General features: G+C 40.5%; 2 protein-coding genes across 2 annotated transcripts; both read left to right on the forward strand.

The window, feature by feature from the left end:
• The first annotated feature begins 1176 nt into the window (after nt 1–1176).
• Nucleotides 1177–7547, forward strand: LOC116245708 (tryptophan synthase beta chain 1). The gene is made up of 5 exons (XM_031617219.2): nt 1177–1626; nt 2508–2864; nt 4668–5110; nt 5222–5316; nt 7037–7547. Exons 1-5 carry the CDS (start codon nt 1270–1272, stop codon nt 7210–7212), a joined length of 1428 nt encoding a protein of 475 aa, XP_031473079.1. The 5' UTR covers nt 1177–1269; the 3' UTR covers nt 7213–7547.
• Nucleotides 7548–9672: 2125 nt separating this feature from the next.
• Nucleotides 9673–22177, forward strand: LOC116255329 (polyadenylation and cleavage factor homolog 4-like). Its single transcript, XM_031631137.2, has 8 exons — nt 9673–10246; nt 15048–15149; nt 15590–15853; nt 16000–16086; nt 17134–17973; nt 18979–20016; nt 20129–20674; nt 21951–22177. Exons 1-8 carry the CDS (start codon nt 9857–9859, stop codon nt 21996–21998), a joined length of 3315 nt encoding a protein of 1104 aa, XP_031486997.1. The 5' UTR covers nt 9673–9856; the 3' UTR covers nt 21999–22177.
• Nucleotides 22178–22579: the final 402 nt, after the last annotated feature.

A 22579-nucleotide genomic window follows, 5' to 3' on the forward strand; every position in this document is an offset into this window, starting at 1 on the left:
TGAAACTCCATCCACCGAGATACAGATGTTAACGAATGAGGGCAAAGGCCCAGCATTTTGTGGTCCGCAATGTCATGGTGATCCAACTTTCACTTCACTAAGCAGCTGCCTATCAATTGACGGCTGGTCGCACACACGTGGTTATGACTTCCCGTCCTTGTTTAATATGAATTCTTGCATTGGCAAATGAAAAGAAGCCGCAACAGCTCAAGGACGAACCCAAGAGCAAACACATGATCTTTTAGAAAACGCGACAAAGAACCTCTGCATAGTTTTTTTTTTTTTTTAAGAGGGAAAGGAAGAAGAGCCAACGACAGCAAGGGGGATATACAGTCTATGGCGGGCTAACCATAGTTTGAGATTCTTTATCTTTTAGACAATCCTTTTTGTTATTTTCATTTGGGTCGGGCTTTAGTTGGTATCCATTATCTAAGGGTCTAGGAAGTAGAATCCATATCCATACGTTTGCATCCTAAAACACCGGTCCACATTGGTGAGGCAAATGTTGACTTACTATTCCATATTGTTTTCTTATTTCTGCATTTTCCTTCATTAATTTACTTTCAATTATTAGTTTTCTTTTTTTTTTTTGGAATGTTTCTTACATTCGATTGCAGAATCTATCTAGGAAGGAAAAAAAAAAGTGCCATTCGCCGAGTCACAGTCACATGACCAGAGGGTGGTGTTTGCATTTTGTAATGGAATTACATTACGTTTGCTGCGATGTGATGGTGGATATTAATGAATTGAGTGTGAAGGGGAGGGTTTTTTTTGTGGTCGTGTAACGTCCGCGCATGTTAGTTAATATGTATGCTTCCCAACCTTTACTCCCATGCCTGCCTGAGACATTTTGTGTACATATATCATCCCACGTGGGACGTGCGTGGCTTTGTTGCTTCCCCCATCAGCAGGCATGCGGTGAGATTTTTAATCATCCGACTACTTGTCACCCGTCCTTGTCCCCGTTTAATTTCCCATCGAATGCTATCCCGCCTTATTAGAACTGGAGAGGCACCGGCGGCGGCGACAGCTCCTCTCCCCGGCTCTTTATCGCAATAAAATCGTGTCGTGTAATAATATACTAAATCGCGTTACTAGCCTCAATATTGCCTTCCATCCGGCCGGTCCCGGGCCACCGGTGACGCCAGTCCTTCTCTAACTAAATAAATAAATAAATACATACGGGAACGGCCCTCTCTCACTCTCTCTCTGCGCCCTCCGAAAAGAAAAACGCCTCCTTACCGCCAACCCTGCCTTCCTTCCCACAGAATGGCCTTCGCAGCATTCCCCAGCTGCAGAAGCACGTTCTCTCCTCTTCTCCACAGGCCCTCCTCCTCGTCTTCCCCCTCCACCTCCAGCTTCCTCGGTGATCGAATCCTTCAAAGCCACCTCCCTAGATTTCTCAAGGTCAGGTCCTCTCTCCCGAGGGCGTCGAGGACCTGTGTCTGCACCATCGCCCCTGACAGAGTGGAGGTCGGGATGGACGGAGTTGGGATTTCGCAGAGACCCGACACATTCGGTAGGTTCGGCAAGTTCGGTGGGAAATACGTCCCCGAGACGCTCATGTACGCCCTCACGGAGCTCGAATCCGCCTTCCGATCCCTAGCTTCCGATGATGATTTCCAGGTTCCAATCTTTCCTTTTTCTCTACCCAGGCATTTCGAACCCCTTCCTTTTCCTGGTTTGGGAATCTTGCTTCCTTTTCTTTTTTCCCTCCATCTCTTCCTCCGCATCCTTCCTGGCCGTTCGGCTTTTCTCTTCGAGTGGCCACTTGATTTTCTTCCACGTCTTATGCTCCTGTTCCACCCGAAACTGAATCTGATTTAAAAGATTTTGAAATTTTACGCCATTAAACCTCTGAATTTATCAAAGTTTCTGGCTCGGTAAACAAGCCCCGCTGCAGTTTGATGTTGCTAGCGGTGGAGGGTTTACTTTATTCCCAATCTTACAGCTCCTTTGGTTTGTGCGTTCCCCTTCTCATGAATCTTTTCTTTTCTCCATGGTTGCTATCTAAAATAGTTAAACATGTAATCAGACCTTTGAAAGATTAAAAAAAAAACTGCAATTACCTATCCCTTGTGAAATATGCCAATCGCACTTGGAAAACGATCGTACATTGGAGCTGAAATTTAGGCCAACTTGAGTGCAAAAGTGCAGTTTTTAAATTTTCCACAATTTGAACAAGACGCTGAAAACCATCAAAATTCAGTTCGTACGCCACGAATATCTGCAGCCACTTATACAACCCGGCTGTTTTGTTGCATCAAGACCCTACCATGTTTTTTTGTAGTTATTCTGTCACTATTTGAACTGGTAATCGGTGCATGGCATGTGCACATCATCTCTCACAATCGCGTACCTTGCGCTTTCCGGGTAGTCTCTCAATAATATTATTAGGTGCACGATAGTTCACGGACATGCTCACAGGTTTGGTGCTGTTCCTGTGGTGTTTTTCAATCGTTTATGCCGTATCTGATCTCCATGCTGGAATTCATTTGGGTGGCTAGAAAGAATTGGACGGGATCTTAAAAGACTACGTTGGTCGTGAGTCTCCACTTTATTTTGCGGAGCGGCTATCCAATCATTACAAACGCAGTGATGGCACGGGGCCACAAATATACTTGAAAAGGGAGGATCTGAACCATACTGGTGCCCACAAGATCAACAATGCGGTCGCTCAAGCGTTGCTTGCAAAGCGATTAGGTAAGAAACGTATTATTGCTGAAACTGGAGCGGGACAGCATGGAGTTGCCACTGCTACCGTGTGTGCAAGGTTCGGTCTGGATTGTGTTGTTTACATGGGTGCACAAGATATGGAGCGTCAGGCACTCAATGTGTTCAGAATGCGCCTTCTTGGGGCTGAGGTTAGTTTTCCATATTGCCTTGCATCGTTTGAAAATGTCTACATTGGTTTTTCATGGTATTATCGTTAGCGTGTTTGTTTAGTTAGAATTTCAAAGCCATCTAAAAGTGGTTAAGAATGAGAAAGGAAAAGGAATAACTTGATTTGGTATCTCATTGTCTTCTGCACGAACATCATTTGCATGACTTGGTCAATGCTTCTGGCTTTCTTTTATGGATATGTATATTCTGAAAATATGATCTGATTTATAAATGATGGATATCAGTAAGATACTGAAGCCTTGTGTGCTAATGTGGATACGCATGGATGACATTGCTTTGATTCTGAATTTACCTTAATGAACCCATAAAATTTGTGACAAATGGCTTTGGCATGAAATGCGTGCTAGACACTGGATAGCATTGTTCAGTGTACGTTCACATATTTTTATAAATTGTTCTAGTTCAATTGGTTCCCAAAGGGCTAAGTATGGTGTTTGTTCAGAGGCATCCCTTGTATTTTTTCCATTGTTACATGAGATGATCAAGAGTAGCAAAAAGGAGAGAGAGAGGGAGAGAGAGGGTGAGAGAGAGAGAGAGAGAGAGAGAGAGAGAGAGAGAGAGAATCTATTACCTGATTTGTGCTTTTGTCATTTCAGCTGCGACCCTGTTTCATGTACAAACTGTACACACTAAGTTTTTTGTCTTGTGTTCCTCTGTACGTGATTTTGTTGTATGTTTGTAGCAGTGTTATCCATATCGCACAATACGGGCCTGTATCATGCTATACATAACCTATACGATACGCCTGTATATGATAGGCATATCGCCCGTATCATGCGATATGGCTGATACGCTCCCGTATCTTACGATACAGAGACAAAATGAAAAAAAACCTTATTTTTGTGCTTCTTTTAAAGTAGCTCTTCCCTCCCACTTTCTAAACTTCTCTAAGAGGTGTGGGAGGGGGAGGCTTTACTAGTTTTCTAAAAAAACAATCATATGTTGGTGAAGACATTCCATTTGAAGGCATTGAAAATTAAAATTTAAAACAATTAACAAAGAAAATGAAGATGAATCCGAAGATGATGATTATCATTGATTGATGATAATCATGATATTTGGTACTTAGCAATAACAAATTAGATGGTGTGGACTAGTGATATAATCTAAAACGTTTCAAACATGTGATAGATGCTTACTATGTTATTCTGAATCTATGATTTCTCGTTTCTGAATGTGTTGTTGTCTTGTTGATATATTGTAGCTTATGAATGATGAATCATGAACATTCTTTATGTGAGATGTGTTTTTTATATGGAATATATTTTTCCTGATTTTCCTGGGGTTTTCATTATTTTTTCTTTTTTTTTGAGTTAAAAAATAAATAATTTTACGATACGCTACGCTACATTTACAATACATTACGATACAACGCATAGGTAGGCCCAACCGATACACGTTATGATACACTTTTTACTACATTGGTTTGTAGACTTTGTTACATCAGCATGTTTTCCACTGTGAGGGATTCATCCATATTGGTCCACCTGTTGGCATGTATACATGATCCCGTCTTGAGTTCCCTGCACATCTGGTGTTACATGAGTTGCAGTAATCCCCATGAAACAGATGCCCTAGTTTCTGCTTTGTTCTTATATCAACTTTTCAGTGAAGAAAATGATTTTTTCAGGGTTGACTTCATAGTTGACAATACTCCTTAACATTTTGCTCTTTATAACTGTTGGTGGTGGCTAACTTAATCCTTATCTCAATTTCACATGATGAATTGCTGAAACTGTTGTATTTTGAAAATCCTTGTGCAGGTAAGGGCTGTTCATGCTGGAACAGCCACCTTGAAGGATGCCACCTCGGAGGCTATAAGGGACTGGGTCACCAATGTAGAGACTACCCATTATATTTTAGGATCTGTTGCAGGACCCCATCCATATCCCATGATGGTCCGTGAATTCCATGCAGTAATTGGAAAAGAAACAAGAAAGCAGGCTATGGAGAAATGGGGAGGGAAGCCTGATGTTCTGGTTGCTTGTGTTGGTGGCGGCTCAAATGCAATGGGTCTCTTTCATGAGTTTATAGAGGATCCTGATGTAAGGCTTATAGGTGTGGAGGCTGCAGGATTTGGATTAGATAGTGGTAAGCATGCTGCAACCTTGTCAAAAGGAGAAGTTGGTGTTCTGCATGGTGCTATGTGCTATTTGTTACAGGATGAGGAGGGTCAAATTATTGAGCCACATTCTATCAGTGCTGGGTAAGTATTGGAAATTCCAATAATTGTTTATGAAACGACCATAGCTGCTTTTGTACAATTTGCTTTATTTGTATGAGTCAAAGTCCCACTGTCAATATATGCACTATGCAGATTGGATTACCCTGGGGTTGGACCGGAGCACAGCTACTTAAAGGACATTGGAAGAGCTGAGTATTATAGTGTTACTGATCATGAAGCTCTAGATGGTAAGCATTTTCTGCAAAAGATCCAGCTATCTTTGTGTCATATGCTGTTATATAATGAATTTGCCATTACTTGAAGGGGTGAAAAAAGATGTTGCTGATTTTTTTTTTTTGGTTCAAGGAACCCTGTTTGGGCACTATTTTGGATAAGTGTAGTTCTTCAAATTATGCTTTAAGATACCCAATTAATTGTACTGGTTGCTGGTTGGTTTGCTAATACTAAATGAAATTTTAGGCAATGTTGTAAAAAGCATATCAGAGCCCATATTGGTCGGGCCAATAGGTATGCTGTATCATAAAGTATCGCATCGTACCGTAAGTTTATTTTTTTAATTCAAAAAATAGATAAAATATATAAAAAATCAGGAAAACAAACATGTTCTCTATAAAAAACATGTTATATATAAATGTAGGCTTATGTAGCTATTACTGCAATTTCAGAGCAAACAACAAATGAAAATAGTCATTCATAATTTCATAGTTTTCATCGTCTTCATTTCTTCCTTGAATCAATGATTTCTTCCCAAATTGGCGATTTTTTATCGAAACTGGTAAAAACTCTCCCTCCTCCAACTCTTACAAGTGTTTAGAAATGAAGGTAGAAGGGCTTTAAAACTCAAATTGGAAAAAGGGGGCTCAGCCCCCATCATGTGTTGCCCCGTATCGTACGGCATAAGTTGTGTATTGTATGGTACGTGTGATACAAGTGCAATGCACCACCCATTTGAGATACGAGTGGTGTGTCATATCACAAATTCAAAAAGGAACGATGTCGTACTGTACAGTTCTGTATTATCTGATACAGTTTGATACATACAACACTGATGTTAGGGTTAAGGCAATGAATTTATGGCAAAGAAACAAACTTTTTGTAGATTAATAACAATGGCATGTATTCTTTCTGTATGGCATGTGGTGTATTTTAGTTTGGGTTAAACTTAATTGAATGAAGACTTTTTATGGTACTCGGTGATGTCAACATTTCTGTCTGATAGGATATAAGGTAGCTCACATTTTAAGGCAACCTTCTGGCTTGTGGTAGAAAATGTATTTCTATTAAAAGAGCTGACAATTAGTGAGATTTTAATCCATTGTGTTTCACTCGATAACACAATTGTATTCTGCCAATTTTCAAGCACAGGTATAGTAATGAATTAAACTGACAGTACAGCATAACACATAGAGGAGCAATTAATCATCATTAAATTCAAGTGCTCTGAAGTCCTAGACCACTCAACATAGAGGCTAAAAGTATGTTCAAGTTTGCTAGAAGGTAAGAATGAATCCAATGGCATAGATACCCAATTTGCATATTTGTGTACTGTAGAGGGTAGATATTATGATTATGCCTGGTTCTATATCGACACATTCTTTTGGTTTGATATTTTCTGTCCATGTTCGGCTGAACAGAATGTTTGTCCCCCATTCATATGATATTTGTTGGTTCCTCGGTGGATCTGCCAGTGCTGAAGTGATGTCGATGTTTTGGTGGTTTTGTAAATGATATGTCTTGTGCTGCATATTCTCTGGATTCGCGAGTTTCCAATAAAATTAACTTGTTGCTTTGTTGGAAATGGTCCAATGTCAACTTCAAGGGCCAAGAAATCATATTTCTCCATAATTTACTTGCTAATCTTACTTTTGAGCTGCGAAGAGTTGTTTAACATGCTCTGATGATTATGGAAATTGCTTTCTTGAACTGACCAATTCTGCTCAAATTCAGCTTTCCAACGGCTGTCTCGGTTGGAGGGCATCATTCCAGCTCTGGAGACGTCCCATGCTCTCGCTTACTTGGAGAAGCTTTGTCCTACACTCCCCGATGGAGCTAAAGTTGTGGTTAACTGCAGTGGGCGTGGTGACAAGGATGTCCAGACGGCAACCAAGCACCTCACTATCTGATACTGTGGCAAATTGCATTACATCCTGCATTGTTGGTAATCTTTTATTATCATATATATGCAGATTGGTGTTTGGAGTTGGTCTTTTGGTAGCAGAGTTGCGGTATGGGTGTTTAGCGCTGATATTATGTTAAGCGCATTCAATTTCCGGTGGTATTATTCTAGTGGAGTGGTAGATCCTCATTGAGTAATCATTTCTTGGTGGAATTGCTGCCTCTATAACATTAAAATGTCGTTTGGAGTCTTCCTTGTATCTGAGGAGCCCCATCTTGTATTTTTCTTTTTAAACCATTGAATCATGTGGCCTTATTCTTTTCGAGGTGTTTGATTTCTTCAGGTCGGATCTGGTCGCAAGTTTTTTCAGACGTTGAAGTGTATGCATTTCCGTCTCGCTTCTCTGGTCAGATCTTTTGGACAACGTAAAACAGTAAATTGGGAAGCTTCAAGTATGAATCTTAGGTCAGACATATTATTCATGGTTCTGTAGATCATGGATTTTGATGTGAATCCTTACTAGTATGACATCAAATCCGTTTTATTTAAGATCTTTGACTTTCGAACGCATACTATTTTAATTCAAGCCTGCTGAGGGGGTTAGCTCGACTCTTGTTGAGTTAGAATTGCCAGAATGAAAAAAGAAGAGGACAAAGAAGGCGGACCCCGTAAAAGCAGGGTAATTGCACAGCAGAGCACAATATTAGACCCACCACATTAAAAGAAAGAAAGGAATAAAGGTCAAATCCGCGGTCCGCTTCGTGTTCTTTGTCCCTACTGCCTCTTTAAGCAGCTAGCTGATGACGTCCTGCTAGTGCTACTGGAGACCCAAGAGGGCCAAGACTGAGTCTGCGCAAGATTTCTCGGACCCCATTGAAGTTACTTGGTACTTTAGCCCTACCTCTTGACACTTGTTGCCTTTCCAGCATCAGATTGTCAACAACCTCTCTTCGAGACAGTCCTGATCTGTTACTCTCATCTTCCCATCCTTCCTACTGTGAGTAACAGCTGCCTGGCTGCTAATGTCTTCGTCGTCTCCATGATGCTGGGGTCCGAATGAACCCATGGTCCCTGTAACTGCTGAATCATTATGACATTTTAGCAAATGCTCAATGCGGGTGCTTCAGTCAGATTTCTTAAATAAACCTTTCATTTACCTTTCCTTCACCAGGTTTCTTTACATAACTTTGATTGCCATCTGAATGGTACGTACATCTATTTCAACTAACACCCAGTCTGCCCTTGATTGAAATGTGATGAAAGTTAGATATATCAATTTTAACCGTATGACCAAGCAATTGACAGACAGAGTAAGCATAATCACGTTCCTTTTCTTGAGTGATACATTTGAATAAACAAGAGGACTGTAGAGCGATGTGGATGGGAACCTCAAGTGCCTTTAATTTGTACGTTCCACATAATAAGCATGTTCACATTTTAGTTACCACCCGAAACCCAATTTGTACCTAAATGCCAGCCCCTATCTTCTCCTATTTGGGGCTTCTAAACCGCTCAACAAGCTTTCCAACTTGCAAGTGTCGAAAGTTACTTGACAGCTTCTCAGGAAATAGAAATTAGGCAGCACAGTCAAGACGTTAATTGTTATTTATGACTTCTTGTTTGTTCACAAATGCTTTCTTAGCTACCTTTGCCACGACAGAAATCGTTTTCACGAAGCGGAATACATGCTTTAGAGCCAAACCGGTTCTTAATGTTGCAAAGAACAAACCCGATTATCAAATAATAAAAAGGATGCAATTCATGGCAATAAAGCATGGTGCATTGGAAGCTTACGAACCAGCACCACCGTTAGAATCTCAGTCGTTTGGCCCTTTTCTGGTCAAAATTGAAAAAATTATAAACTTTTCAATGTTGTTGTGATCGTTGAATCCCGGGGTCTAGTTCAGGTGTTGAGTCTTGGCGATTCCAAGTTTCATCCGTTCAACTTGACCACAATATATGGTGTTCCATTTTGACAAAAAATGGCGACCTGGAACCGTGGAAATGAAGATGCACCTGCATATAAGCTTGTAGATAACGTGGCTTAGGACACTATAAACTTTGCGGGGATGCCGGCCTACAGCCCAAGTATAAGATCATTATAGTAATAATACTTTATTAAATTCTTAGTTATGTGGAATGGAATTAAAAGAAGCTTCATGTTCTAGTGTCTCGCTTTTACTTATTTATTTTTTGCAAAAACAAAAGAATATCTCCAATCATTTTAATGAAGAAAAGGTTCGAATTTCGGAATACGACTCGTATCCTTGTGAGAAAGATGTCGAAGAATAAAAATTGCAGGAAATATCAATATGAGCCCGCTCTGAGCACAGATATGAAAAAACCGCCAAACTGTTTCATCCTGAAACTCGAAGCCTGTAACACTTTAATTATAACAATAACAATAATTATAATGATATATTAGTAATGCGATGCCATGCCCGTGCCCGTGCCCGTGCCCCATCAAAAATCGCCGGCCTCGTTCTTTCCCCCATTGAAAGAAAAGCGACAGGCCTCAAAATCGCTGACCGCATAAAATGGAACCCTCTCTCTCTCTCTCTCTCTCTCGCGGAGCGAGCCGTGAGCGCTCCTGAATCCATACCGTGAAGAATGGATTTTTGGCTCTAGGTCCTCTGCCGCACCCCCATCTTATGGAAGAAGGGAAGTACAAATCTAGGGCACCAAACTCCCTGAAGAATGGAGGAGGATTCCTCTTGGAGATGCAACCGAACACTGCCAACAGCAGAAAGGCATCGGAATTCTCTCCTGCTGCTGCTGGTCCTCCTGTCCCACCGCCATCCGCCCCCTCCTCCTCTCCTCTTCTCGAGCGCTTTAGGGCCTTCCTGAGGGAGAGGGAGGAGGAAATGGGCGTCTCCTCCGAGGGTCCCAGCCAGGAGGAGATCGTCGACCTCTACAGGCTGGCACTCTTGGAGCTCACCTTCAACTCCAAACCCATCATCACCGACCTCACCATCATTGCCGGGGAACAGTTGGCGTTCGGGAAGGGAATCGCGGCGGTTATCTGCTCCAGGATTGTCCAGGTACAGATGGTCATAAGTTGGCAACCTGAGGTTTCGATTCTAGGGCTTACTGTGTGTTTGCTTGTCACCATTTGGGGTCTCCTGAGGCGGTTAGCTTCTCTAGGATAGTTCAGTTTTGCATTGTTTCGTTGGGCAGTTGAATAGCGAATAAGAGGGATGTTTTCTTTCTTTTCTACCCTTCACGTTCTTGCCGATTTGTTGTTGGGAATCTTTTTCCTTCTGAGATTCATTAATCCGTCTTTTGAGCGTGTTCCCACTTGATAGTCATTAGCTGCACTTTGAACGTCATTAGATGTAGAAGCGTTCTTAGAGATGAAATATTCCTTTCTATCTTTTTCATTGCCAACCGTATGCATCTCAGTTCAATTTTTTTTGGGTACTCTTTGTAAATTTTGCGCATGTTTTTCAACAAGCGGTTATAATGGAGGTGCTTAATGTGGATAGCTTAATTAGTTCAACTTTAGTAATCTTCGAAGAATCTGTTATGCCCTTGTCCTCATCGTTCGTGTCCTTCTTCTCCTTTCCTCTTGGCTAAGAATGACAAAATCTTAGTTCTATGGTTACGTGGTGTCACAAAGTAATGGGTGGTTGATGTTCACTATATTCTATTACATATCGGAAGGATGCATATTTACATAGCTTGTTGGATATCGGAAGGATGATTATGTCTGTCATATTCTATTCATGTCGGAGTACTCATATGGGATGCTTTTTTCCCCCATCTGATTGTTCGGCTTGAGACTGTTTGGATTCACTTCGCTGGATCTTCATTACAGTTAAAACCCAGCAGGATCAATCATTTGAGAGTTTGAAGAAATGAAACACTGGGTCCATTGTCTTCAAGTAGTTTTACTCGTGCATGGTTGATAGGGTACATGTTACACCTCTATATTCCATGGTAAAGTTGGTGTTGGGGGTCTTGAATGCCTTTTCATTTGCACAAACAAGAGTGGGATTATGATTCTCGATGGACATCTTCTCCAGTCCTAGAATGGTTACGCTGCTTTGCCTTGATGTACCTTTACTTAGGAAGTGCATAATTTTAATAATATGATCTGAAAACTATGTCTGCTAGATATGCTCTCCATGTTGCAATAGGAGGCCGTTCTTGATAAATAGTCTGGGAATTCTAGATAGAATAAATTGGCATAAGGAAAAGATTCTATGAAGCACCTTTGCAAGGGATTCTAGCGTTTGGCTTGTCTTGGGAAAATGCTGAATTTTCTTCCATAGATAGTAAAACATGGAATAAGAATAGTGAAAAGCTGGGAAAAGCATGAAATAATTGAGTAAATAGGCTTTGGATCTTTGCAAGGTGTGAGAGAGAAAGGATGCGACAGATTGATGGTATTCCTGCACCAGAAATTAGCAAAAGGGGCTATGCAGGCAATTAGGGTTAGTATTTGCCAAGACACCCTTCAAGGGTGAGTATTCCTTCAAAAGCTTCTGACTGCAAGAGTGCATTGATGCCCCTTTCTGCATCAAGGATGCGGTAATATAAGGGATCCCATCCTGACAGGTTAGGTCTGAGACTCTGAATGTCATACCTCTTCCTTGTTAACCTATTCAGTTAAAGACCTCACTGAATGGTCTTTATATCTTCCTACATTACTCAAAGGTTACCACAGCACAATTTAGAAAGATATATCTTTTAATCCCCCCTCGATATTCCTTTGACATGCCACCTTGTCCTCAAAGTGAGAAAGAAGGAAACTGTGGTAGCAACTCATCAGCTTCTCACTAAGTTATAACTGTGTCTTCTTTCAATAAGCACACACACACCCCCACCCACTACAGTTAACTATTTCTTTGTACTCTCCTTCAGTCCTTTGGTCTGGTGCTCTATAGCATGAGTACTGGCCCATGCCTCTTGACTTGAAAGTGGTCTCCTCTTCCAAGCACTCATCTTCTGTGTATGATTCTAATCACAGCACAAGAATACAAGGGAAATCATTGGTGACAGGGGTATATCTAGCTTATAAGCTGTCTTTCCTATCTTTTTCAGCATAATTTGAGGGCCTAACAGTCAGGGTCCAACTCATATCCACTGACACCAAGAAAATGTGCATCAATCTGGTATCCACTTATACATGTACCTTCTTCTTGCTAATTCTTCCTTCCATTTTCATAGCAATCGTCACATGCACTGATTTTAATACAAGTAAACATATTTCAAGCTCTCGTGTGTTCCTCCACCTTCCCCTTGTACGTGTGGTTTCTCGTCATGTGCATTTTCATGCACCAAATATGGATGCAACTGTTTGCATTGGTGGCCTGACTATGTAGCATCGGTACTGGAGTTGCCTTGGTGTAAATGCATTAGTACTATATTTTTTTACTTTTATGGCTACACAACTGCATACGACTTGGATTGGGTCTGGGCCAGTCTTGATCCAAAACATTCAAGTTTTTCATTGTTTTAAATTTTAAATAAAGGCATCGACCAATTGAAAACCCTTCTCCATTAGATGAGAGGTAGGGTTTTACACAAGAGAGAGAGAGAGAGAGAGAGAGAGAGAGAGAGAGAGAGAGGTGGGAGGGCTGTTGCACATATGCAGCTTCACCATAGCAGCTCCTGACCTCCTCCTAAAGAGAGAGAAAGAGAGAGCAAGGGACTTGAGAAACTCGTGCTTAGAGGTCGACTGTTTAAACTTTAAAATATGATGAGAGAGAGGTTGGGGCCAAAGATTTTTGCCCCTTTTAATTTTTGTTTTATTTATTTGACATTTTTTGTAAAATTTCTTAACCAACATTCACACATATTTCAGAAAGAAATAAATTTTTAAAACTTGCAAATATCTGTTAACAAACCTGTTGTAAAGTTTTCTTAACCTCCCCTCAACATTTACACATATTACAGAAAAAAAAAAGATGATGAGAGAGAGGTTGGGGCGAAAGTTTTTTGACCCTTTTAATTTTTGTTTTGTTTATTTGAACTTGCAAATATGAAAGAGAGAGAGAGACACACAAAAAATCTGCCGCACTCTTGAGGTACATTTTTTAATTTGTTGAGTCTACACCCTTACTGCCATACCCACACCCGCTCCCATTCAGACACCCATGTGCCTTCGTGGGCTGATTTCCACTCCCAAGTGTACCAGTGCCCTCATTTTCTTCTTTCCTCCATCTGTTCAAGTAACACTCGCTTGACTGCCACCTGCTGACTGTTGTTATCATCCCCTTCATTTTGACAAACTATTCCTTGAGTTAATTTTGCATGGCAAATGGCATTCTGGCCTCCATTCAAATAGACAACTCCTATTTTCTTTTCTCTGCAATTTGTGCAACTTCATAAGATTTCCCAACAAGTTGCTGAGATGGGGTTTTTGCATTTCAATTTGGAGGTTCTCTTCGAGCCTCTCTATAATTGTGCCCATTAGGGTTTTCATTGGCCATCCATCACCTGGTGTCTTACAAGTTACACTTTCATGCGTGGCTTGATACCCTTGCAACATTCCCCGTTGCTGTAACTTGGAGAGGTCCACACTGAAGTTCATGGAGGGTGACAACATGAGTTTTTGGTTTTCATTGCCTTCACAAATTCCTATTACGAGGGTCCTTCTTGCAACCCCTCATGTAGAAAATACCAGTGTTTTGTGTCTGCCTCTTGATGGACTGTTGCATGCATTACAAGTGCCTCTAACGCTACTTGTTGGCAGGTGAATTACTGTTTACCCAAAATACCCAACTGAGTGAGTCTTCACCCTTAAACCTAGGACGATTCCAACTTCTTAAAGTAGTTTGCATTGGTTGATCCTACATCCCCCAGACTCTTTCCATTGTAGGGCTTGTGTGTGCTATATACCATAAGTACCATGAGAACTGTTACGTGTGTTTGACAGATTGCCAACTGACAATGGTGGAACCTTTAGTTTTGCTTCTTAAGGACTTGCTCCATCTTTCGTTTTGTGCTTGGTTTGATGAAAGGTTGCTGCTACATTTGTCCTATGTCCTATTTCAGTAGGGCCATTGTCATAAATATTCTATGTCCTACTTCAGTAGGGCCATTGTCGTAAATATTCTTTTTTTTTTTAGCACATCAAGGTAAAAATAAACAATAATGAAGAATGAAAAACGTGAATAAGTGGACAAAGCAAAATTATTGCTTGTCTATTTTTGTTAGAAAGTGAATTTTTAACACATTTTATTTCTTCTGCCAAGACTTCACTTGGAGGGGTACTCCTCTAGAAGCTTTTGATTACAAGAGTTGTTGATGTTCCCTTTTACATTAAGGTTTTGTTAATACTGTGGAATCCCATCCACGTGAGTTGGTGCTGAATGCCAATGCCTGGTCCTTGTTAACCTATCCTGTAAGGGCCTTATGAGACAGTCTATGTGAAGCACTGCTGCCCATACTTGCAATTTGCACAACAGTCAACACCAACAAGCAACTCTATGTGAAATGCGTGGTTTGAATGTAACAGAAAATATCATTTTTGTTCTTGAAAGACATTACACACTGCTATATAATTGGATCTGGATATGTTGGGGATGCCGTTCAATCAATCCATGTGATATGATGGACAGTGTCTTTACAAAAAAATAAAAATGAATAAATAAGGAGATCTTTCACCAATCTCTGTCCTATGTGCTTGACAAAGCTCTGTAATGGTCCCATCTCTTTTTGCTGGTCGTTGAAGGATCACCAAAGACCTTCGCCTCTCCCTTAGATAGAGAGAGAGGACTTCCCTTCAACCTCTGATAGGTTTCTGACTACGGTTGCTGCCCTTGTTTCACTGCATTATCTGCTAGCTGTAATCATAATGTTATGGCAGTGATTTTATGCTGAAATTTCTTTCAGGTTCCTACAGAACAGAAGCTGCCTACATTATATCTTCTGGATAGCATTGTAAAGAATATTGGTGGTGATTATATTAGGTACTTTGCTGCCCGTCTTCATGAGGTGAGTGGTTATTCTTGTTCAGCATGAAGCTGTGAGACTTATAAATAGCTGAGGGCACATGCTTACTCCATTTTCTCTTTTATTGTTTTGAATTTCTATACATTTCCCATCACAACGCAGGTCTGGCCAGATGCCTATCCATGTAATATAGAGGCTACAAATTTGCCATGCCCGAGTTTGGTGCACACCGGTTACATTATGGGTGCTCTGATGGTTATTATACTTTATGTACTTTATGCTCTAATCGAAGACATTTACAAGTCTATACACACACACACAAACTGCACTCTTTTTTCCTTTCCCACTCACGCAACATAGTTGCTAATATGTGCACTCTTCCTTTGTTGTCCTGGCAAGGCATATCTGTTTTCTGATGTTGTGCCCATATATTTCTGGTTGTTCTTTGTTTCTGCTACCTCTTACTTTTTCCCTTTCGCCAGGTTTTCTGTAAAGCTTATAGACAAGTAGATTCAAGTTTGTATCCTGCAATGCGGCACCTTTTTGGAACATGGGTTGGTTTTTTCCCATCAAATGTTCTGTGTGCCATTGAAGCTGATTTACAGTTTTCCCCAATGAGAAGCCAGTCTTCTGGCTTGACATCTTCCAGACCAATATCAGAAGCAAATTCTCCTAGGCCAGCACATGGTATCCATGTTAATCCCAAGTACCTGGAAGCAAGACGCTGCATTGACCATCCAAACCTAGTATGTCTAGTTTTTTTTTTTTTTTACTTGCAGGTGCATCCCTTTTGTTTCTTTTTGTCTTATTTGGTGTTCACTATAACAAAAATTAATATTTAATCTGTTTTTCAACTACAGTTTGTATACCTAACATTTCATACTCTATGCAGGTACGTAAAGGCAGTCCTCAAAATAGTGTGCAGAGCAGCTCTTTAGAAGAAGAAAGATTAGAGGCAGAGACTACAGGAAGCCGAAAAGTATGGTCCACAAATTCCCCAAAGTCCTTATGTGCATTTCTCTGGACCTCCTTTTTGTTGTATCATCTTTTGATCCATCATTTGTGGGATGGCAAGCTGCTGCAACAACGTTGAATAGTTTTTTCTATTTGGGTATAGTTTATTTGGTTCAAAATTTGTAAGATTTGTGCATATAACATTATGTCGTGTACATAGCAATGTAAGCATGAATTATGACAGAATTGTGGAAGATAGAACATGAAATTTCTATATAAAATCTGAGAGAGAGAGAGAAGAGAGGGTGGGGGGGGGGAGAGAGAGAGAGTTGTTCCAACTTTGTAAGCATCACCATCCTTCTTAAACTTCAAGTATTTTGGGCTGGCGAACATAGTGAACATGTTCTAAGTATCACTACTTGTAGCAAAGTTGCGGTTGTGAAAAGTTTATTGTCAAAAGTGCAGCACAGTTCATTTTTGCATGCATACGCTTAAAGATGCCCAATTGTGTAACTTTTTTGATGAAATGTTTGGACACAAAATTGCAGGTGGCGATAAACTACTTGCCTAAATATTTTTTAATGATATATAATAATATAACAAATAACAAATAATGATCAACCAAATCTTGCCAAGACACTTCATGCTCTATTTGGATCATAAGATGCACAAAATGTGTTTTATTTTGAACAAGTTGATGCCTACTCGTAAATTTGAAAATTTGAAGTGCCAATACAAGATACCACTACAGGAGCTGGTGGAAATGTCCATGTAACAAAGACAGAGGAGAGGAAGGATGCTTTTCTTGGTCTTCATCAAATTCTAGTTTTGCACAATTGACTTTTTTCTCCATGTAACAAAGGCAGAGGAGAGGAAGGATGCTCTTCTTGGTCTTCATCGAATTCTAGTTTTGCACAATTGACTTTTTTCTCTGAAGTTTGAAAATACATTTATATTCCATATTAGCTACGTGTGAATTGCAGTATGGTATTGTGGTGAGAGTGAAATGATGTTATGCTGCATTAACAGTTGTTTTTAGCTCTGATTTTTTATTATATTTCTTGCCATGCAGGTGAAACAGCCTCATGGGGCAGTCTTTTCCAGCATACCTCATGGAAAAGTGGCCTCTATTGGACACAGAGAGTATGATTTTGACCAGGGAGAAGTCAGTTCTCAAAGAATGGGAATTGGAAAGGCAGACTTGCGGAGGATGCCAATGGAGACTGCACCTCCTATTGGTGGAACTGAGAGGCTGGTTTCATCATCAAGAGTGAAGCTCACAAGGCCCCTTTCTCCTGCAAGGTCTTCTTCCCCACCAGATGGTAGGACTACACTAACCAGGTCCCCGAGGAAAATTATAGTAGAGAAAGCATCTCCGTCGCGGTCTCTACTTGGTAGTAGGACAATTGAAGTGCGTAGCGACCAGAGAGAGTGGCATGACATGCATTTGTCTTATGGTGCCAATCAGATGACAGTAAGTTCTGCTGCAATGTCCTCGGGTGGGCAGAGCAATGGATACAGTCAACACCGTAGACCCCTTCCAGGAGTGCTGACTGATGCATACGGGAACTACAGGGGAAAAGGTACCCTTCATGGAAAGGTGTCAAAAATTGAGCAAATTGATGTGACTGGCATAAACAATGGTCCAGCTACAAGAAGTTGGCAAAATTCAGAGGAAGAAGAATATATATGGGAGGACATGAGTCCAACTTTATCTGATCGTAGCAAGAAAAATGATCTAGCATCATCTGAGAGCACTTCTGTACGCACAAACACTTGGATGAATCTCCAAACATCCAGCGCTCAAGCTCTTAAAGCTGGACTAAATAGGGGCAATCACCCTAGTCAGGATTCACGGTCATTTACAAATGACCGTTTCAATTTTGTGGAAGAGGGGAACCTTGTGCCATATGTATGAGACTTGCTCTTGCTTGTTTTTCAGACAAATTGATTAACATTTTTGTGTGATCTTCCTTGCATCAGATTCATTTTTAGGAGTGTGAGGGAATGATATAAGATTAGTGTGTTCTTGGTCTATTTATTGTCAAGTTGTCAATGCGTTGACAAGCTTTAATGCGTCGCTTGGTGAATACTAGACTGCCACTGGACAGAAACCGTTTCTTATTAATATACATGCTCCTGCAGGTTTTACTTTTTCTTTTATACAACATAATATTTTTCCTGGGAAAATTGTATGTGTGTTTAGGAGATAGCGTGTATTATGATGCAATATAAAACTGAAAAGCGTTCTCTCTGAGACGGATCAAAAGATAATGTCTTGTTAACAAGTTTCATTTTCTTGTGTTGGGCAACAATGTCGTCATTTTCTGCCATATATGTAGACTTCATTTTTCATGAAATAGTTCTTTTTTCTTTTTGTTGTCCCATGACCTGTTTCTAACTTTGTACAATGAAGTCATAATTCTATTCACTGCTTCACATTCTTCTGATGCATATATTATCTTTCCTTTGCCTATGTTGACTTGCTTGTGTGTTATGTTTTATTTCCTCCTAAAATAACTGACATGGGCAGGTAATATTGGAACACATGTTTGAAGAATGAATTCCTTATTTTTGGTGATGAAGGATAAGTGGATTGTGTGAAAATAATGTGAAATGTGATGCTTTTTTCCTTCTTTCAGCAGTTCCTAGGATATCTTGGCATGGTGCTTGGTGTTTTTGTTCACCAACAGTAATTTCATTTTTCTTGCTACTCTGGTGCATAGAAGTGAGACTCAATCTTGTTTGCTCTTTTAGGTGGGGTCATTCCAGTATTTTGCAACCCAGAGTGGCTTTGGATGGGCCGATATGGAGAATGTTTTGCTCCATTGTCCTAGAAATAATCTGAAACTACTCTGACTACTTTGGTGGTTCTATGTATATATCGCTCTGAACTTGCTGTCTTTTTATCTTGTAGCCTGGCCGTAGGTACAACAGCAGGGAGTCTCTTGGTACCAGACGTAGCAGGAATGAACCACTGCCTCATATTCTGTCATCTGGTGTAGGTGAAGAGCATAGTACATTAGTGCATCGTTTTGGGCAGCCTCTGCAGCAGCAGCTTGAGCTGAAGGCAGGGATGAGCAGCTTCCAGTTTGTGGGACCACTAGGTGGTGTTACTCAGTTAAGCGGTCAGCCAAACCCCTCTGCCAGCAGTCATGTGCTTGAAACCAGTATGTTAGACAGGTATTCAAGGGCCCCTGCAATGACAGGACCTTTACAAGTAGAAGGTTATGGTTTGGATAAACCGCCAGCATCATCTAGGGTGTTGACAACAGAGAAATATGTTGCACAAAGGCCACATTCCCCCTCTGTTGCGTGGTCGCCTTCTCCTGCAGCACTCCCTTTGACTTCAGGTCATGCTTCCAGGATTTCTCAGCAAAAGAGTCAATTTGATTTGCTTGAGATTAAAAATTCACAGGCAAATCAAGGTCAAAATCCACATTCAATTAACCCTCTTCAGCGGGCTGATGATATGGAGAAGAAGTCAGCCGCCTCAGTTAAGCTTCTGGAGTTGCCTTACCGGCATCCTCTTTTGACACAGCCAAACCATGCTGATAGCGAGCAAGTTATTCCCATTCTTCCACCACAAGGAAGTTCTGTGTTTCCTGGGGGGCAACATTTGTCTGTCCTTACCGCAGCACATCCCAGAAATCAGGGAACACTGCAAGAACATGGAAACATGGGTGTTTCACCTATAATTTCAGCACCTGGAATATCTCCATTATTTATCCCATCCACTGTTTCCTCATCTCACATTCTAGGAAAACCTCCGTTGCCTCCAGGACTGCCACCTTCCCTATCACAAGTTGGACCTCCATTGTTAAATTCAGCTCCTATCCTGCCCCATCCACAATCAGGAAATTCACTTTTGGGCCAACAACCGGGGCATGCACTTACTGGCCTTATAAGTTCTCTTATGTCTCAGGGATTGATTAAACCTCCATCAGTATTACAGGTAAGACTTGTGGCGCTTAAGTGTCTTTTCAGGCTATTGGTTTATCGTGTGTGCAGTGTTCTTTCATACCCAAAGGTATGAACCTCTATTGGGTTATTGCATATAATTTCAGGAGTTGATTGGATTGGAGTTTAATGAACAAGTTCTGAGGGTTCGCCATGAATCTGCAATCAATGCACTCTATGCTGACTTGCCAAGGCAATGCACCACTTGTGGACTGCGCTTCAAATTGCAAGAAGAACATAGCAATCACATGGATTGGCATGTCACGAAGAATCGTATTTCTAGAAATCGTAAACAAAAACAGTCACGTAAGTGGTTTGTAAGTGCTAAGGAATGGTTAAGTGGAGCAGAGGGTGTGGGAGCAGATGCTGTTCCTGCATTTTTGCCTATTGAAATGGTTTCAGAAAAAAAGGAAGAGGAGATGGCTGTCCCAGCTGATGAAAACCAAAATGTTTGTGCATTATGCGGGGAGCCTTTTGAAGATTTTTATAGTGATGAAACTGAAGAATGGATGTACAAGGGAGCAGTGTACATGAATGCTCCTGATGGATTTAAGGAGGGCATGGAAAGGTCCCAATTGGGACCCATTGTACATTCCAAATGCAGGTCAGAGTCTACATTCCTCCCTCTTGAAGACGCTGATGGGGTTGAGATGGTAAGCTCTCTGATTAACCTTCTTTAGAAGGCATCATTTCTGTTGCTGGTGTTCTGTAGGTCCTTTTGATGACATGCTTTGAATTGCTGTTGTTTCTGATGTCATTATGGTCTGGTTGATTTTACCTTACTTTTCTTTAGGACTATTTTTCTCCATTCAATTAAATGAGCATACATTTGTAATATTTTCTTATGTGTGATAAGCATTCTGCATTTACGTCAATCTTCTGCCATGCCTGTAGATTACTCTTATTAATACAGGTTAATCTTGTAATAAAATTTGATTGACAAGTTGATGGAATTATAAAGGTTCTATGAAGTAGGTCCTTACTCCTTAGTACACAAAACTATGAATTTGATGTGATTTGCATGGCATTGACTTACCAACTGGCTTGCAGAGTTGCAAAAAAGGATACTATCAGAAACAAATAAATGCACATTTTTTTTTTCTGGTCACACAGATAGAAGACAGTTAGAAAATGTTATATAGAATGGTTTGGATGTCACAGTAATGAACTTGGACATATTGTAAATAATAGGAAATTGAGGAGGACCATTGGAGACTCCGGTGGATGACTACGCCGTAAGTTGGCTACTATATCTTTCAACATGATAAATTGAGACCGTGACTTCATATGACTTTGCTGATTGAGCGTTAATATGGTCATATTGGAAAGTTAAAGTTTTCTCAGTCGCTTAGTTTGTTCAAAAAGGTTGCTGTCTGCTAGTTGGTGCTTTCTGCTAATTCTAGTCCTGCACTGGAAGTGTTGAATTCAACCGTCATTTTCTGGCATCCACATTTCAACATTGAAGAGTCTGCGTTGGACTTAAGTAATCATCTTTGCAGATTTTGAAGGCCATGAGACATGGCCTTTTTTCCTTGTTTTGTTGAACGTTCTTCAGTTTTAATCTACTGTAAGGGCAGGTGAATTAAAGATTTTATTTTCTTTTGCATCTGTTAGCTTCCTTTAGTAGTAAAGCGCCACCTCTCTTTGTTTTTGTCTCTTTCTTGCATGGACATCTTTTTAACGTCCTTTTATTTTAAGTAGAGAAACGTTTGCATGTTTTTGAGGGCAAATAATATAATAAAGTTATCTGGTTTTAGTTTTGCTTAGAGTTTGGTGGTTGTGATTCGTTTGATTTGTGATTGAATGCAACATTATAGATCATATAGTTTGGCGCATTTAATTTATAATTTCGTTCAACCATCGTGAATATTTATTGAACCACTGCAGGTAAAATACATCAAAGTTGATTCTCTTTTCTTCTGTTTCCAGGGGGAGGATGATATACTGAGTAATCAAAGGAAAAGAATTCGGCTCTAGGTTAATGCAGATTCAACCCTCATTTGTACATTACTGGAGTCTAGACAGGGTTTTTTTGGCTCTTAAAAGGTTCTTTATGGTTGAATCTGCAAAAATTTGCCTAATGGCAATCTTTGTGTCTGTATATTGGATGTTGTACCCCCGGTTATCCTTCATCTAAGGAAATCTCTCTCTCTCCCTGTCTCTGAACTATGACATGGTTTTCCTTTATGCGGTTGTTCGAGTACAAAAGTGTAGGTAGATTCTGGAGCCTGACCAATTTCTTGTCTCGCTTTGCAGCAATTCTCCTTAAGAGTCTATGGATGATTTTAACATTTTGAGAAAGCTCACCTTCATTAGCTTGGGATTTTGATGGCTGCCACTCAGAAACTTGCCGTGGGATCATGGGCGTCAATATAAGGAATGAGCTTCTGAACATGTTTTGCCATTCTACTTGAATCTTTCTCGAAGCAGGATTACAAGGGAAACCTGCTATGCTCTCCCTTGCAGTATCTGATGTCAATCATTTTCAGGCACTTCCTGCGATTCTGGAGAAGTTTTGCTGTCATGCTTGACCACGGGCTAACTCCAGATAGGTTATA

This window comes from Nymphaea colorata, chromosome 1, assembly GCF_008831285.2.
Source record: "Nymphaea colorata isolate Beijing-Zhang1983 chromosome 1, ASM883128v2, whole genome shotgun sequence".
Taxonomy (NCBI): domain Eukaryota; kingdom Viridiplantae; phylum Streptophyta; class Magnoliopsida; order Nymphaeales; family Nymphaeaceae; genus Nymphaea; species Nymphaea colorata.

Excerpts from the sequence above, each read along its gene's own strand:
- LOC116245708 (XM_031617219.2), top strand. The coding sequence starts at position 1,270 with ATGGCCTTCGCAGCATTCCCCAGCTGCAGAAGCACGTTCTCTCCTCTT. Across the intron at positions 1,627-2,507 it reads CTTCCGATGATGATTTCCAG|AAAGAATTGGACGGGATCTT; the intron begins GTTCCAATCTTT and ends TTGGGTGGCTAG. Across the intron at positions 2,865-4,667 it reads TGCGCCTTCTTGGGGCTGAG|GTAAGGGCTGTTCATGCTGG; the intron begins GTTAGTTTTCCA and ends ATCCTTGTGCAG.
- LOC116255329 (XM_031631137.2), top strand. The coding sequence starts at position 9,857 with ATGGAAGAAGGGAAGTACAAATCTAGGGCACCAAACTCCCTGAAGAAT. Across the intron at positions 15,150-15,589 it reads TTGCTGCCCGTCTTCATGAG|GTTTTCTGTAAAGCTTATAG; the intron begins GTGAGTGGTTAT and ends CCCTTTCGCCAG. Across the intron at positions 15,854-15,999 it reads GCATTGACCATCCAAACCTA|GTACGTAAAGGCAGTCCTCA; the intron begins GTATGTCTAGTT and ends TACTCTATGCAG.